Source organism: Molothrus aeneus, chromosome 3, assembly GCF_037042795.1.
Source record: "Molothrus aeneus isolate 106 chromosome 3, BPBGC_Maene_1.0, whole genome shotgun sequence".
Classification (NCBI taxonomy): Eukaryota; Metazoa; Chordata; class Aves; order Passeriformes; family Icteridae; genus Molothrus; species Molothrus aeneus.
The window spans coordinates 27,695,566-27,709,431 of record NC_089648.1 but is presented as its reverse complement, the minus strand read 5'-3'; the positions used below and the strand labels follow the sequence as shown (position 1 = coordinate 27,709,431).

General features: G+C 40.4%; 1 protein-coding gene across 3 annotated transcripts in view; it reads right to left on the bottom strand.

Annotated features, from left to right (window-relative positions):
• The window catches only part of LRFN2 (leucine rich repeat and fibronectin type III domain containing 2), a 157,059-nt gene that overhangs the window by 30,938 nt on the left and 112,255 nt on the right, over positions 1-13,866 (bottom strand). For 2 of the 3 annotated variants that reach the window (XM_066546537.1, XM_066546539.1), the window contains exon 3: positions 7,420-8,812. In XM_066546537.1, coding sequence (XP_066402634.1) covers positions 7,420-8,792 — 1,373 coding nt within the window. In that variant the 5' untranslated portion in view covers positions 8,793-8,812. Of the gene's footprint in view, positions 1-7,419; positions 12,349-13,866 lie in introns of those variants that run through there. The other variant, XM_066546538.1, reaches the window with a different exon arrangement.

Below are 13,866 nucleotides of genomic sequence, written 5' to 3'. Positions count from 1 at the left end.
AGCTGTCAAGGCACCCTCTTTCACCTGCCTACAGCCTGGAACCTGCACGTGAGCAAGTGGGAGCTCAGTTGGACAGAATTATCTCAAACTGGCAAGGCAAATTTTAGTAATGTGGTGTTTTAGAGCACAATGTGCTTTTAAGCATTTTTTTCATTTGTAACTCTATTGCAAAACACCTGTGGACAAAAATAAATCACCCTCTCCTTCAAGCAGGTATTTTTCAGCCATTAGTTTTACTATTGGTTCAACACCCTTGGAGGAGATTTCTAAGTAGTCTGAATTGATGGCGATCCAGTTGAAATGAGGGGTGAAGTGAGGGGGGGGAGGATGTTCTTGGCTGCAGATTTAGAAAGACTAGGAGTAGTTGTCACACTTTGTGGTCACTGATTCCTTTTCCATTCCTCCTAAAAGGACCCAGATATCAGTAAATGTGACCCAAAATAAAGAAGATATTAGAGTGAATCTCTGACACCAACTGGAATTCAATGGATGAGCAGCAGAAAGGAAAGGAATATTGGGAACTTGCTGCAGTGAAAATGCAGAGATGAAGTAGAGCCTCTTGGGTGGTTAAATGTGCAATACATATAAAAATTATGGACATGGTAAAGATTTTCATTTAGAGATCAAATTGTTGACTCACCTGAAGCTAAATAAAAATCTTATTTCAATATTTCATGTAATCAGATGTATAACTTTTTATTGCAATAAAGGCTGTGAGGGGCAGATATTGGCACTTTAGGTTCAGAGCATCTGAGAGAGAAGCTGTGGCAGATGTTATGGGCAAGAACTAGCTCAGCCTGAATTCCCCTTGAATGAGAATGCTCAGCCTTATTGAGCTGAATTAATAATTGGTAACAGAGATTAAACAGGTACCACTGTCTCATGCTGAATCACAGAATTACAGAATATTCTGAGTTTGAAGGGACTCATAAGGATCATCAAAGTCCAACGCCTGGCCACGCACAGGACTCCCTTAAAAATCACATCATGTGCCTGAGAGCGTTGTCTTAAGTGATTCTAATTTCCTTTCCACATTGTGCAACACCCCTAGATGTGGGGTGAGATGAGAATTAGGCAATTTGCCTTCATATTCAACTCCTGAGGCTGAGTTTGGGGGTAGAGCTGTCACATACAACTTCTCCACAAGCCTCAAGAAATGTTATTTGGCAGGAGTTAAACTTTGAAGGAAATGGGAATGCCTCCAAGCTGGGAGCAGATGCTGTCCTGCCCTGCCCTGCTCTGCTGGGGCATGCAGAATGGTCAGCAGCAGTGCAAGCACTTTCTCATGAGCCCTCACATACATGTCACATGACCATGCCAGGGGCATATTTCCCCTAGGGATAAGGGGCTATTTAGGATTTTGCTTTTCTGTGTCAGTGATCAAACAAGAAAATGGTCTGGGAAGCATCCACATGGTCAGGTTCTGCTCATCCTGAACTGGATGTGCTCTGACCAATGGATTCCTCATCATTTTCTGTGATTCTTACAAGTGTCAAGTGGATGATAGTTTTTCACAACAATCTAGGATGAATTTAGGGACATTACTGAGATGTACACCTACTTTTCTTGCATATATTATTTTTTAATATATTTATTTTGTATAATTTTCTGGTAATACATGTACTTTTCCTCCTTTTCACTACATTTTCTTATTTATTCTTTAAATATTCCTCATATTGCAAGGGAGGGTGGGGTGGTGGGGAAAAAACAAGCACAAACAAAAACCAAGCAAAAAACAACCCCAAAAAACAACTGTCCCTGTACTTCCTCCAGCAAAAGAAAGAAAACAAAAAAAAAATACTAGATGAAAATGTTTCCAGCAGACACAAATAAAACCCCACAGTCCCAGAATACAGGCATCTGTAAAGCAGCTTCTTCATTATGACTGATGCCTTGCAGCAAGCTTGCACTTGCTGAGGGTACTCCAGAAGCCAATAGACACTCCTGCTGAAAACCACTCTCAAATGGTCTGAACTACCAAATGTCCATGCCAGACTTCCCTCTGCACTGATTATATAAATTTTGCTTCCCTTTTGACTGTGACTTCGTGTTTTTATTTTTATAAATTGGCGCTCTCTACCTGTCAAATATAAAAGATTAATACATGCTGATTAACATCTTCATGTGCTGTCCTCCCTCCTAGTTGTTTAATTTAATGTTTAAATATGTAAATGCTTTGGCCAAATCAAGGGTTGTATCCTGCATATAATGCATCTGGAATAGCCCAGCTCATATGCTGAGTCTAAGTCAGGAATTTTGCTCCAGGTGTGAGCCATGGAGGCAGGTCAGTGCCCAGTGAGGTTGGAGATGGGTGGAACTGAAAATTGGGTAGAAGTGTGGCAGACATTTATCTGCAAATCTTTATTTGTCTGAGCCCAGTGACCAAACCACAAGGACAGATATTCGGGTCTTTCGGAATAAATGAATCCTCTGTCTTTTGCTAAAGCTAACCAGTACTCTGTGTTTCTAACATTCCTCAGACACAAAATGACATAAACACACTTTGCTACAGCATCAGGCTGTTGAAACAATTTGCCCTACCAGCAACAGGACAGGGCTTCCTTTGTTTTCAGTCTTGAGCTGGTAGATCTCCACACTATAGGCTTTCCTTGCAAGAAGGATTAGACAATGGCATCCTCTCTGATGCTCAATGTGGCACTGCTGCTTGAGAGAGCCTCCTTATGTGAATTAGATATTCCTGAAGTCTGCAGCACCTCAGTCATGAAGCACTTTCTTATTGACATGCACTTGACTAGAAGAGTTCATGGGTATATTTATACCACCATGCTGTGGGAAATTCAAGCTCAGTTAACTACTTACTCCCTAGTTTAAAGTATCCATGAGTGCAAATGCTGAAGCTATTTTTTGCTCATGAAAAGGAACTGAACAATCACCTGCATATAGCTAAACTGCAGCCAATATTTAACTGAGAGGTGACAGGATAGTGGGGATCTCTGTTCAGCCACCCTGTAAAGCAGCTGCAGTAAAAGGAGCTGTGTAAATATAAATCATTATTATATTGTTTAAGTAATCAAATCCATGGCACCATTGTTTAAATAAACTGGAGATGTGGAGCCATTTATTCTTATTTTAATGTTTCGACTGCCTGCTACATAAAATATATATTTAAAAAATAAGCTTTCAGAAACATATAAAATATTTTTTTCCCAGTGCAGAATTTATAAGTTAGGGAGACTATAACACTACAGTAATTCTTAATTTGTACAGCTGTTTTCATCACTTTTACTATGAAATACCACAAAATAAAACAGACCTAAATGTCTCATAAATCTAATGGCAGTGTCGCACTTCAGATGCACATTTTTAAATAGCTGCATCTTTGCTTTAATTCAAAACACAGCCAGAAGGCTCAGTATGACCTGGGAAGTTCTACAAAACACTTGCAGATTTATTCGCTTTTCAAAAAGTAGTGAAAGTATATATTACAGCAATGCCTGCCAGCCAAAAGTGAGACTTGGTCCCCCATCATGTAGGGTTCTCTATGCATGAAAAAAACACAATCTCTCTCCCCAGATGCCTTACTTGAATTCAAGTGTTGCAGTTATGTAATCCTCCATCTTAATCATTCATGACTATCCCTGTTGCTGCAGACCACACAATGACTTCAAAGCGAGTCTCCCTATTTATTTATGTGGGCTCCTGGTTCCATAATATTTTCTAACGTGTTTATCCCCATGGAGCAAGGTGATGCTGTCACCCAGGTTACATATGGGAAACTGAGGCTCAAAGATATGATTTTCTAAACATTTATATTTCATTTCATTTCCTTATTTAAAATTAATTAAGCTTACCAGTGCATGTGTCGCACTGATCTTAAGAGTGATGTTTTTACACATCTAAAACACTTTGGAGTCCTGACTGAGGGGAGTAGGTAAGATCTTTATGACAGAGGAGGTTTCCTAGTGTTCACTCCTTTAACCCTGAGTTCAAGGACAGACATCTCTTCATAGACCTTGGTCTTCTTCCATCCCTTTCTCTATTGGACATTGGTTATTCTTTCTGCGTGTTTTTCCTTCAAATAAGGAATGATTTTCAGTTCTGCAATTTGTAACAAGCTTCTCGTCTTGGCTAAAAGTGATTTACTAGCACTGGTGTTGGTATTACAGAGAAGATGAAAGAATGGAAAGACTGCTGCATTAAAACCCACAGAATGCAGATCCAGGACCTACTCATTTAATCACAATCAGAAATATGCACCCTGAATGAATTGAAAGAGATGCATAAAAACCTGCTATGAGCTTGAGCAAAGGCCCTGAGATAGCAAATACAAGGGAAGGTCAGATGGGAAAGCAGACAAACAGTGTTCCTCCTGCTAATCTTCATTATAATGGCATTGGTATGTCCAAAGCCAAACTTCACATTCTGGTACCATTTCAGCTCAGTACAAATGGGAGGCCCAGCAGACAACATTTGCCAGAATGTCCCAAAACTTAAATTTTTATTGAGCCATTTCACCCTATTGTATTCCCCTTTTGCACCATCCTGATGGTGGAAAATCACATCTGGCACGGAAGGGGAAATGGGACTGGTGTCCTGGGTACTGATCAGGAAAAATGTTGATACCAATGGGGAGGGGAGAACTGCTTTCACTCTTTCACAATGAGTACAATGTCCATGAAAAATTCTTAAGAGGAGAGAGCAGCAGATTTCTGTCTTTTGTGCACACATTTCTTGCTGGTGAAGCAGGATTCCTAAAAGCTGAGCACAGCTGATGTGTCTCAGTCCTGGAATACCGACTGTCTTAGAGTATATTAAGTGCCCATCATTTCAGCAGCTAAGCAGTATCACGTCCCATTTAGCACATACACAGCATTTTATGGAGCAGAGCACTGTAGAAATCCTTTTCCCTTAGGTTTTTCCACATACTCATTGCAGTGATATGCATCTGACCAATTAAAGCAAAACAGCTTTAGTTAATTAACTCTAAGGGACTGAGTGGTTCCCTGACTGGAAGTTGTAAGGACTGGTTTTGATATTATGAGTACCATTGATTAACTCTCAGACTCTGGACAATCACTTCATCTTTCTAGGCTTCATTTTTCCCTGGTGCAAAATGCAGAGGAAAAAAAAAAAAGTTTTCTTTGGTGAAGTGCATTTGAGAGCTATGAATGAAAAGAACTATGCATCATCAGTGAATCCTTAAAAAAGGCCTGATGGGAGATTTTTCAAAATAACACTCTCCTCACTGAGCTTCTGAAAAACTGAGCCACAATGAAATAAAGGAGCAAAGGACCAAAACCTTACTGGGAGATGGAAGTGGGGACATGATAAAAACTTTTAGGGGTGCCTAAAATCTTGACAGCAACTTTTAGTTCTAGACCAGGCTGGCAAGATGCCATCTTCCTTCACTGTGCACCCAATTCTCACCCATCCAGCTCCTAGGCTGCATGTCAGTGCTTTTGCATGGTTTGTTTTTTTTAACCCCGGCCATCCTCCTCCCAGGAAAACTGACACATCCAACCACTTCCAACATCTGACAACCCCTGCAAACTTCTCTTTCTGGTTGCAGGAATATTCCTGTTCACTGGGCCAAATTAATTTTTCAATGAACATATGACTTATACATCTTTCAGAGTGTTTTTCAGCCTTACACTGTGCTTAAGATCTTAATTACTGCTGAGCTTCTGCCAAAAGCATTGCTTTGGGAAAAAAAAATGCACTAGCATGTTTTCTTCCATTCTATTCCTAATACTGTATCATTACTTTATCTCATCCTTTCATTCTGCTTAATTCCACATAGTTGCAATTCCCAAAGCTAACACACTGGTTCCACTGTACATTAGCCAGAGAAAAAGAAATAATTTTCACTTTCTAATTGATTTATTTCAAGATATTTTTATAATTGAGGAATGGAGGTGGACAGAACTGAATTTCCTCAGATTATTTCAGTATTTGAATAAATATCCTTTAAAAAATGTTTTTTGGACTTGCTGGTCAATATTCCTGATTTTGACAATGAGTGCGTGAATTTGGAGTAGCTAAATTGATCACTTCATTCTTTCTGTTCTACAACTGACTCAGATAAAGGTATTGTTGGCACAAACTTTTGTCCATGTCAGCTAAACATTCTGTTCTGGAGAAGCTTTAAAATTAGGTTTCATTGTAGAAGGGTGAGGGAAAAATGTCACATGAATGTTTACTACCTCTCCTTTTGACTCCCTCATGCTGAAGAAAACCACCCTGTGGTAAAGAAGAAAATAACAAGGCTTGTTGTGGGATCTGGAGGCCAAGTACCATGACTTGGTGAGTGCCTCGGCTCTCCCTGCAGGCAGCAGAACAGAATAGCCATCGGGCAATAACACCAAACCTACCATGGAAATCAATGCCTTTGACTATAATTTGGCCACAGTTTATTCTCAAATTAGGTTCAAACCCCAAATCCCATTATATCTCTAGCAGATCCAATTTTTCTTCACTGCTTCAGGATGCTTATAAAGCTATAAGAGTTGATATGTTTGGTTCTATTCTTCCATAAGATTCTGACTTTTGCTGATAGATCATATAAAACCAAAGATACAGTTCAGTTCACTGAAACTTTGCAATAAAAAGGAAGGACAAGGTGGTTTCTAGGGATTCATCATTAGCATGAATATGTCAATCATTCTTCCATTACACAAGGAAAAACCAGTAGTACTGTTTTCCTGTACTGTTCCTACACATTTTTAGTCCCTAAAAATTTATTGCTGCTTCACTGCAAAAGCGATTCCTGCTTTACATCATTCGAAGTCAGAGGAGGTGTAGAACTGGAAGATCATAAGGAAGATTCAGGGTTTGCTTTTGAAATTATATCCACCTCTTCTTGCATTTAATATGATATAAAAAACTAGGTGCTCCAAAGTTTTCAGCCATTACGGTTGTGTAGAACAGATGTTAGTGAAATAAGAAACAAGCTTTATCATATAGGTGAAAAATGTCTTGTTAGCAACCCCAGATCTTGAATCACAGAATAATTAGAGCCTGTGTTATGGGTAGACAGCACAAACTTCCTCCCACGTTGCTTCCTCTCTAAGTAGTCTGTTTCAATCCCACCTACAGGAGGTGGAAAGGGAAATTTCTGACTTCTAGTCTTCAAGTTTTCCTTTCTTTGTTAAGCCTACTAAGGAGGCTACCAACTGCAGTACTATTTTTTCCCAAATTGAAAATTTTACAGAAAACAGCTGTTGGAAAATGAGTACTCTGCAGAGATTTGCAATGCGTGACTTGGACAAAAAAGCAATGAACAGACGAACAGGCAAACTGACAGAGAGAATGTAAATTTATCAAATACCACTAATGCTACTGGTCACAGTGCCATCTTAGTTCCAAGTCAAATCAGTAAAAAGCCAAAGAGCAAAAGACTTCTTATTTTGATTTCCACCCCCTGCCATCATCAGAGGACCAAACAAAAAATGCATTTACCTGTAGATCAGGACTTCATCATCCGAGCAGTTATACTGCAGCTGATACATTTTTACCCGAGGGGCCGACTTGCTGACTGTCCACTTGACCAAAGCTGAGGTAGTGGTCACATCTGACACCAGGACAGCCCTTTCTGGGGGACCTTTTGTTTCGCCACGATTGGACTTGGTGGAGCTGGTGATGTCCGAGAGCCTGGATTTCGGTGGAGCTGCTTTGCCTGTGCCATTGCTAAGATGGGGGAGCTGGACAATTGAGAGTTCGATGGTTGCAGTGGACTCTCCTGCAGCATTGGCTGCTATGCATGTGAAAGTTCCGTAGTCCTTGGAGGTGGTGATGTGTATATCTAAGGTGCCATTGTCATAGACAGCCGTCCTCGAGGAATTTCCGATGAGACGGTCATCAGGGGCCACCCAGTGAATGATGGGAGTGGGATCCCCAATGGCTTTGCACTTCAGCGTGGCAGTTTGCCCTTCCAAGACCAGCAGCTTGTGAGTATGCTGTGTAATAAGAGGGGGCTCACAAACAAATTCCTCCTCGCGTACGTACCAGAAGTACCTTCCCTTCAGACTTGGAGGAGAAGCACAGGTTTCCATATCGTCGTCTCTGTCAAGCCGCCTTAACCACAGCAACTCACAGTTGCAATGCAGTGGATTTCCCCCAAAGCTGAGGGACAGAGGTGGTGAAAATGGGGTAACAACCAAAGGAATTACTTGTGATCTGGCAAATATAGGGTCAGGGGGGAGCTTCTGAAGTCTGTTGGATGTTAGATCCAATCTGGCCAATTTCTGAAGATCTGCAAATGTCCCCTCTGTTATATAATCTATTAGGTTGTGATCTAAACTGAGCTGGTGCAAGTTTATCATCTTTCTTATAGATTCCCAGGGAATGCTTCGGAGGTTATTGTAGGACAGGTCTAAGTCTTCCAATGTCAGTAAAAAATCCTCAAAGGCGTCATCAGAAATGCTGCTTAGTTGGTTGTTGTTTAAAATCAAATGCTGAAGGTTAATTAAACCTCTTAAAGTATCCTCTTCAATCTCAGGCAACCTGTTGCTGTCCAGATGTAAAGACCGAAGGCTCTCCAAGTCGGTGAAAGAGTAGGGCTGTATGTAACTAATGGTGTTTCTGGACAAAGTAAGGTCAACAAGTCCAGACATATTGGCAAAATCCTGTCGGCTGATATTGATAATGAAGTTGCCCCCAAGACGGAGTTCAACAGTCCTTCGATCTATGTCCAGAGGTACAAAAAGGAGACCCTTGGAGGGACACAAAGTCCCCAGTGACTCAGACAGGTTCTGACAGACACAATATTTGGGACAAGCGTTGACTGTGACAGCCATTCCAAACACCAGGATGCCGCAGAGCAATTTTTCCATTGTAAATCACGCAACAGTACCTGGAAGAAACAAAAAGAGTGAAAAGGAACATCAGCAATTTTGATATACTAGTTATGATGCTTTTCTTCTTATGTTTTGCCTAACATCTACCTCCAGAGAGACTTTGTGATGCCTCCTCTCAGGAGTCACAACCTAAAAGCATCACCCCTCCAGGATGGGACAATTATGTGTTAGAAAAACATGATAAAATCTTTTTCTTTCTTTCTTTCTTTTCTTTCTTTCCTTTCTTTCTTTCTTTCTTTCTTTCTTTCTTTCTTTCTTTCTTTCTTTCTTTCTTTCTTTCTTTCTTTCTTTCTTTCTTTCTTTCTTTCTTTCTTTCTTTCTTTCTTTCTTTCTTTCTTTCTTTCTTTCTTTCTTTCTTTCTTTCTTTCTTTCTTTCTTTCTTTCTTTCTTTCTTTCTTTCTTTTTCTCCCTTTCTCCCTTTCTCCCTTTATTTCTTTCTTGCTGTCTTTCTCTCTTTCAATCTCTCTCTCTCTCTCTCTTTCTTCACCACAGATTGCAAGGCTTATTAAAAATCCTGAAAGATTTCATTTGAAATAGTGTCTGCTTCTTTGGGAGCAGAAACTAGAATCAGTATCTATAATAATTACTTTCTGCTGCATAATAATGTGCAATTAGTTTTAGGGTTGAAGCAGCTGACTTTATGGATAAAAATAACTGCATTTTCACCCTTCAGTAATGTGGTTAATAATGACCATGTAATTATCTGGCCAGTTCTGGGGCAAGTCACTTGCCCACTCATAATAAAATTAATGATAGACAGCATTAGAAGCAGAAATCACTTGTGTAATTGCCACCTGGTTTCACCCTGTGCTCAGGCAAACCATGGAAAGGGTGACAGCATCTAGCTCCAAAGAGAAGGGATCCAGGGGAAAATGGGACTACCTTAGGCCCCTGGGAAGCTTTTTGACAACTACATGCTCTCACACTTCAACCCCTACTGTTGTAGTGACAGTGAAGCTGTTGCCCATCTTCATGGCCCTCCCTTGCACCCTGTCAGTTCCTCCTTACACCATTATCTCCCTTTTTTCTCATCTCTCACACACTTTTCTAGCTTAAACTGCAAGGATGCCTCTTTGAAGGATAAACAAAACTCATGATTGGGCTGGCTTGGAGATACAATTGTGGCTGGGAGAAGCTGAAGCCCTGCTTCAGGTTTGGGAATATTTACTTACACAGGTTTGCTGACATTCTTCTCACATGAGCAGGATATAAAAAAAATTTGCTTTCTTTCTGTTCATCCCTTTCCCAGGCCCTGCTATCCAGCAGGGCTGAAGAATGGGTAGATCCTTCATTCCTGGCCCTCATTCTCCTTCTGAGGAAAGGGGCAGGTAGACAAAAAGCTATATTTTTGTAAGGGCTCTCCCAGGCATCTTTTGCTAGGATGGTGTGCACCAGTCTCCAAGACTCTCCCTATGGCACTAGTTCCAGGCACAATTCAGGCTCTCATTTTGAACATGGCCATTTTGCTTCTAACCTTCAATCACCATGTAAACTTGCAGCACACTTTGGTCTATGCCATATCCCTTCTCAACAGGCAGGTGCTCACACACTTACCAGTTTCTTGGCACATGTTTCAAGTTATTAAACCCCCAGTAACATGCACCAAACACAAAACAAAAACTATCACTTCAACAATTTTTAAGAGCTCTTTAAACAGGTCTTGCTCTACCTTCTTGTGAAAGGAATGGCATAGGGCATAGAGCCCTAAGGGCTTATGTTTGGGGCTCTGCCCAAAACTTCTCAACTCATTCCCTGGGTAAGGTGGCTTGTTATCTCCTCTCTAGGATATGCAAGATGAGTCAGAAAGAAGGAGCTGTAGAAATTCAAGATGCTATGAGTGCTGAACTATGTAGAGTGTGTTCTTTATGTCAAGGTTTTTTGCATGGTGTGATGATGGTAATTATATACTGTTATTACTATTTCATAGCAGAGGAAATGACTGAAGCATCTGTGTTTGCTGAGCTTTACAAACAAGATGAAAGCGAGACACTTTTAGAAAGGATGGCTTGAGAAGAGTAATCTTACCTTCAATAGTAAATAAAGGGCTACTGAATAAAATGTTTGGAGATAAGCAAGTGTGTTATTGATGCAAATCTGTGGCATACATACCAAAGAGCTATAAATATCCCTTACAATATTATCAATTGGGGGTTTAGTAACAGGCAATTGGCTTTTTCAGTCTTAATTATAAATGTATTATGCAGCTTTAATTTAGTGTATTACCCTACCAGCTGAAATGATAAACAAAAAGCAGTTTAAAAGGGGGAGAAATAGATATAGTTAATTAGTAATAAGCCCTTTCATAGCTTCTCCCTCATCTAGATTCCCACCCTCTGAATATCTATTCAAAAATGTGAATGCACACTTATGACAGCCGTGTCTCCTTTAAGTGTCTCAATTCTCTAACCATGTTTTTTCCGGATGCTGGTAAATATCACAGTGCTTTGGGGAGATGGTTGACTCTGAGCGTCAGAGTAAAGAGCATTCACAGGAAAAAAAGTAAAAATGGGGGGAGGAACAGAACTTAATTATATAAAATAGGGATTGAAGCACCGAGAGGAGGATGTGAAGCAGGAGGCCTAAATGGCAAAGCAAGCCCTGATGGGGAAACCATCTGTGGATGGCTTGAAAGCACATCATCTGCCTGTGTGAGCTTGCACGTGTGCATGAAAGTCACTGAGAGTGCAGCATGTGCTCTTGCCAGCAAGAGGGCAAATTGGCAACAGCCACTGTCATTCCAGCTATTGCATGCACTTGAGAGTACTAATGTAAATATTGTTTGTTTACAGAGGATATTTCTGGCCTTTGTGATCATTTACTAGCATTGTTATTGCAAGCTTCCAAGCCCTGAGTTTCTCTACAATGTAATCCTGAAGGGTACAGTTCACAATTCCATGAAGAGGGTATAAACCAAAAGGACTTCCTATAGGGCACTGGAGACAACAGAAATGGACAGGACTCCTTAAGGAGAAAATGGGGGACTTCCATTGGGCAAATGATTTTCTTTTCTCTCTCCAGACAGACAAAGCACTTGGGCCAAAGATGAGGTAAGAATTCGTAGACTAATAGAATGATAGAATGGTTTGGGTTGGAAGGGACCTTGAATATCATCTAGCTCCAACCTACTCGTCAAGGGACACCTTTCACAAGACCAGGCTGCTCAGAGCCCCACCCAGCCTGGACTTGAGCACTTCTAGGGATGATCCCAGGTAATACTGCAATTCTTGAGCCTGCACAATTATAATAATATCCTTTAAAATATAGACCATCCCACAAAGCCATGGTAATTGCTAGTTGCCAAGGAGATGGATGTGTAATAAAAATTGTTTTGATTTTATTTCTGGTAATTTTCTTGCAAGACAGAAAATAAAGTATCAAGTTTAGGGTCTGTTTTTGCTGACCAGTATGCTCACCTTGTTCACAAAATCTCTTGTTAACTGCAGCACCAAGAATTTTATAAGCTGCTAATGGCAGTCTTGTGATAAGCTCACCATTCTGATTTACATTTTAAAGATATCTATCAGCCTGATAAAGCATATTTCTCATAGCAAGTCAGTAAATCTGGAAGAGTTCCTGTCTCAACCCAAGATGAAAAATAGCCCCTTTAGTCCTCTTAGAACATGAATTGGTATGAATTAATATGTGCAAGAGCCATAAAACTTGGTGTTTTGTATTCAAATTTCCTCATAAAGATACAAATTCTGGGATTTGGCATCTCATTTCAGCAACACCTCCAAGGCATTTTTTATTTCTATATTTATTGAACTTTGCATTTAAATTCCAGTAACCTTTGCCTTCCACAGTGCCAAGCGCAAGGTAACTGTCAGACAAATAATATGCAGCATAAAGGCTTGGAAAAGGGAGAGAAAAAAAAATTTAAAAAGGAGAAATGGATGGGTAGTGGCTCTGATTCTATGGTTTCCAAGCACCCTGGGACCCAGGCTCCAGGGACTGTATGGGTGAGCTCCTTTCAGTTTTGTAGGTGCTGTGGAGGAACTAGGTTTTCTTTACTGAGAGCTGCCCTTTTCTTTGTTCTTTATCTTCTCTTATCTCTGTTTTAAGTGAACTTAAGTGACTAAGAAATCTACCCTCAATGCAGAGCTTGAGGGATTGCAGTGACAGGTGAAGTTGCACACCTATTTCCAAAAGCAGTTTAATCAACAAGGCATAAAAGAGGATGGGACTATGTCAGGACAAAACTTACTCCTTAATCCCTTGCATCACCAAAAAACTGTGTGGAAAGGTATGTTTCGTGTTTTCCCTGATCCATAAAAGCAGTTTATGCTTCACTTACCAAACAATTGCAATGGCCATAAGGAAAGTAAATATCTCTGTATCTGGATGTGTCCTCAGTAGCACATCCATGGAAACACTTGGTGTAAGGCCAAGTATTAGGTGTTAGGCCAAGGCTTGGTGTTAGGCTACTGCTGGCTTTGTGAGCAGTGTTTAAAGTCAATTTGCACCTAGCAGCTTATAGGCTCAAAATCAGGACAACCAACACTGCTTTTGTTGATCTTTTGTATTTTTTGCTTGCCTAGACTCCTGCATTCTTTGGGGATAAAGCTGATCTTCATCAGGTGCATACAGACAATGCAGTGGAGGTTTTGGCTAGGCCTTTTAAGGATCTGGTTTCATTGAAAAAAAAGAATAGCTCTAGCACATGAACTGCTTGCTTGCTCCAGCCACCTTACCTTTTACACACAAAGAGGGAACATTTGCAAGAGCACATTTCTCCAGGTACTTGTCTATATGAAACTCCACCCATATTGATATGACTGATACTGTTTCCACAGTAACAGAAAACAGGGAACTCTGGGTAAAGTGTAACAATTTTATTGCCCTTTGTATAACTGTTTTCTTGAATATTGCAGCCATTGCAAGGTTGCACTAAAAATATTTTTCACCCCTTTACCACCATGAGGTTTATTTATGTGGTTTGATCCTTTTGAGTGCTGTTGTATTGTTTTCACATTTCCAAGCAGCTGGGAGTCCCTCCTACCTGCTCTGTGCTCCCTAGCATGGAAGCAGTTTTAGCTTGCCAGTATTTAGG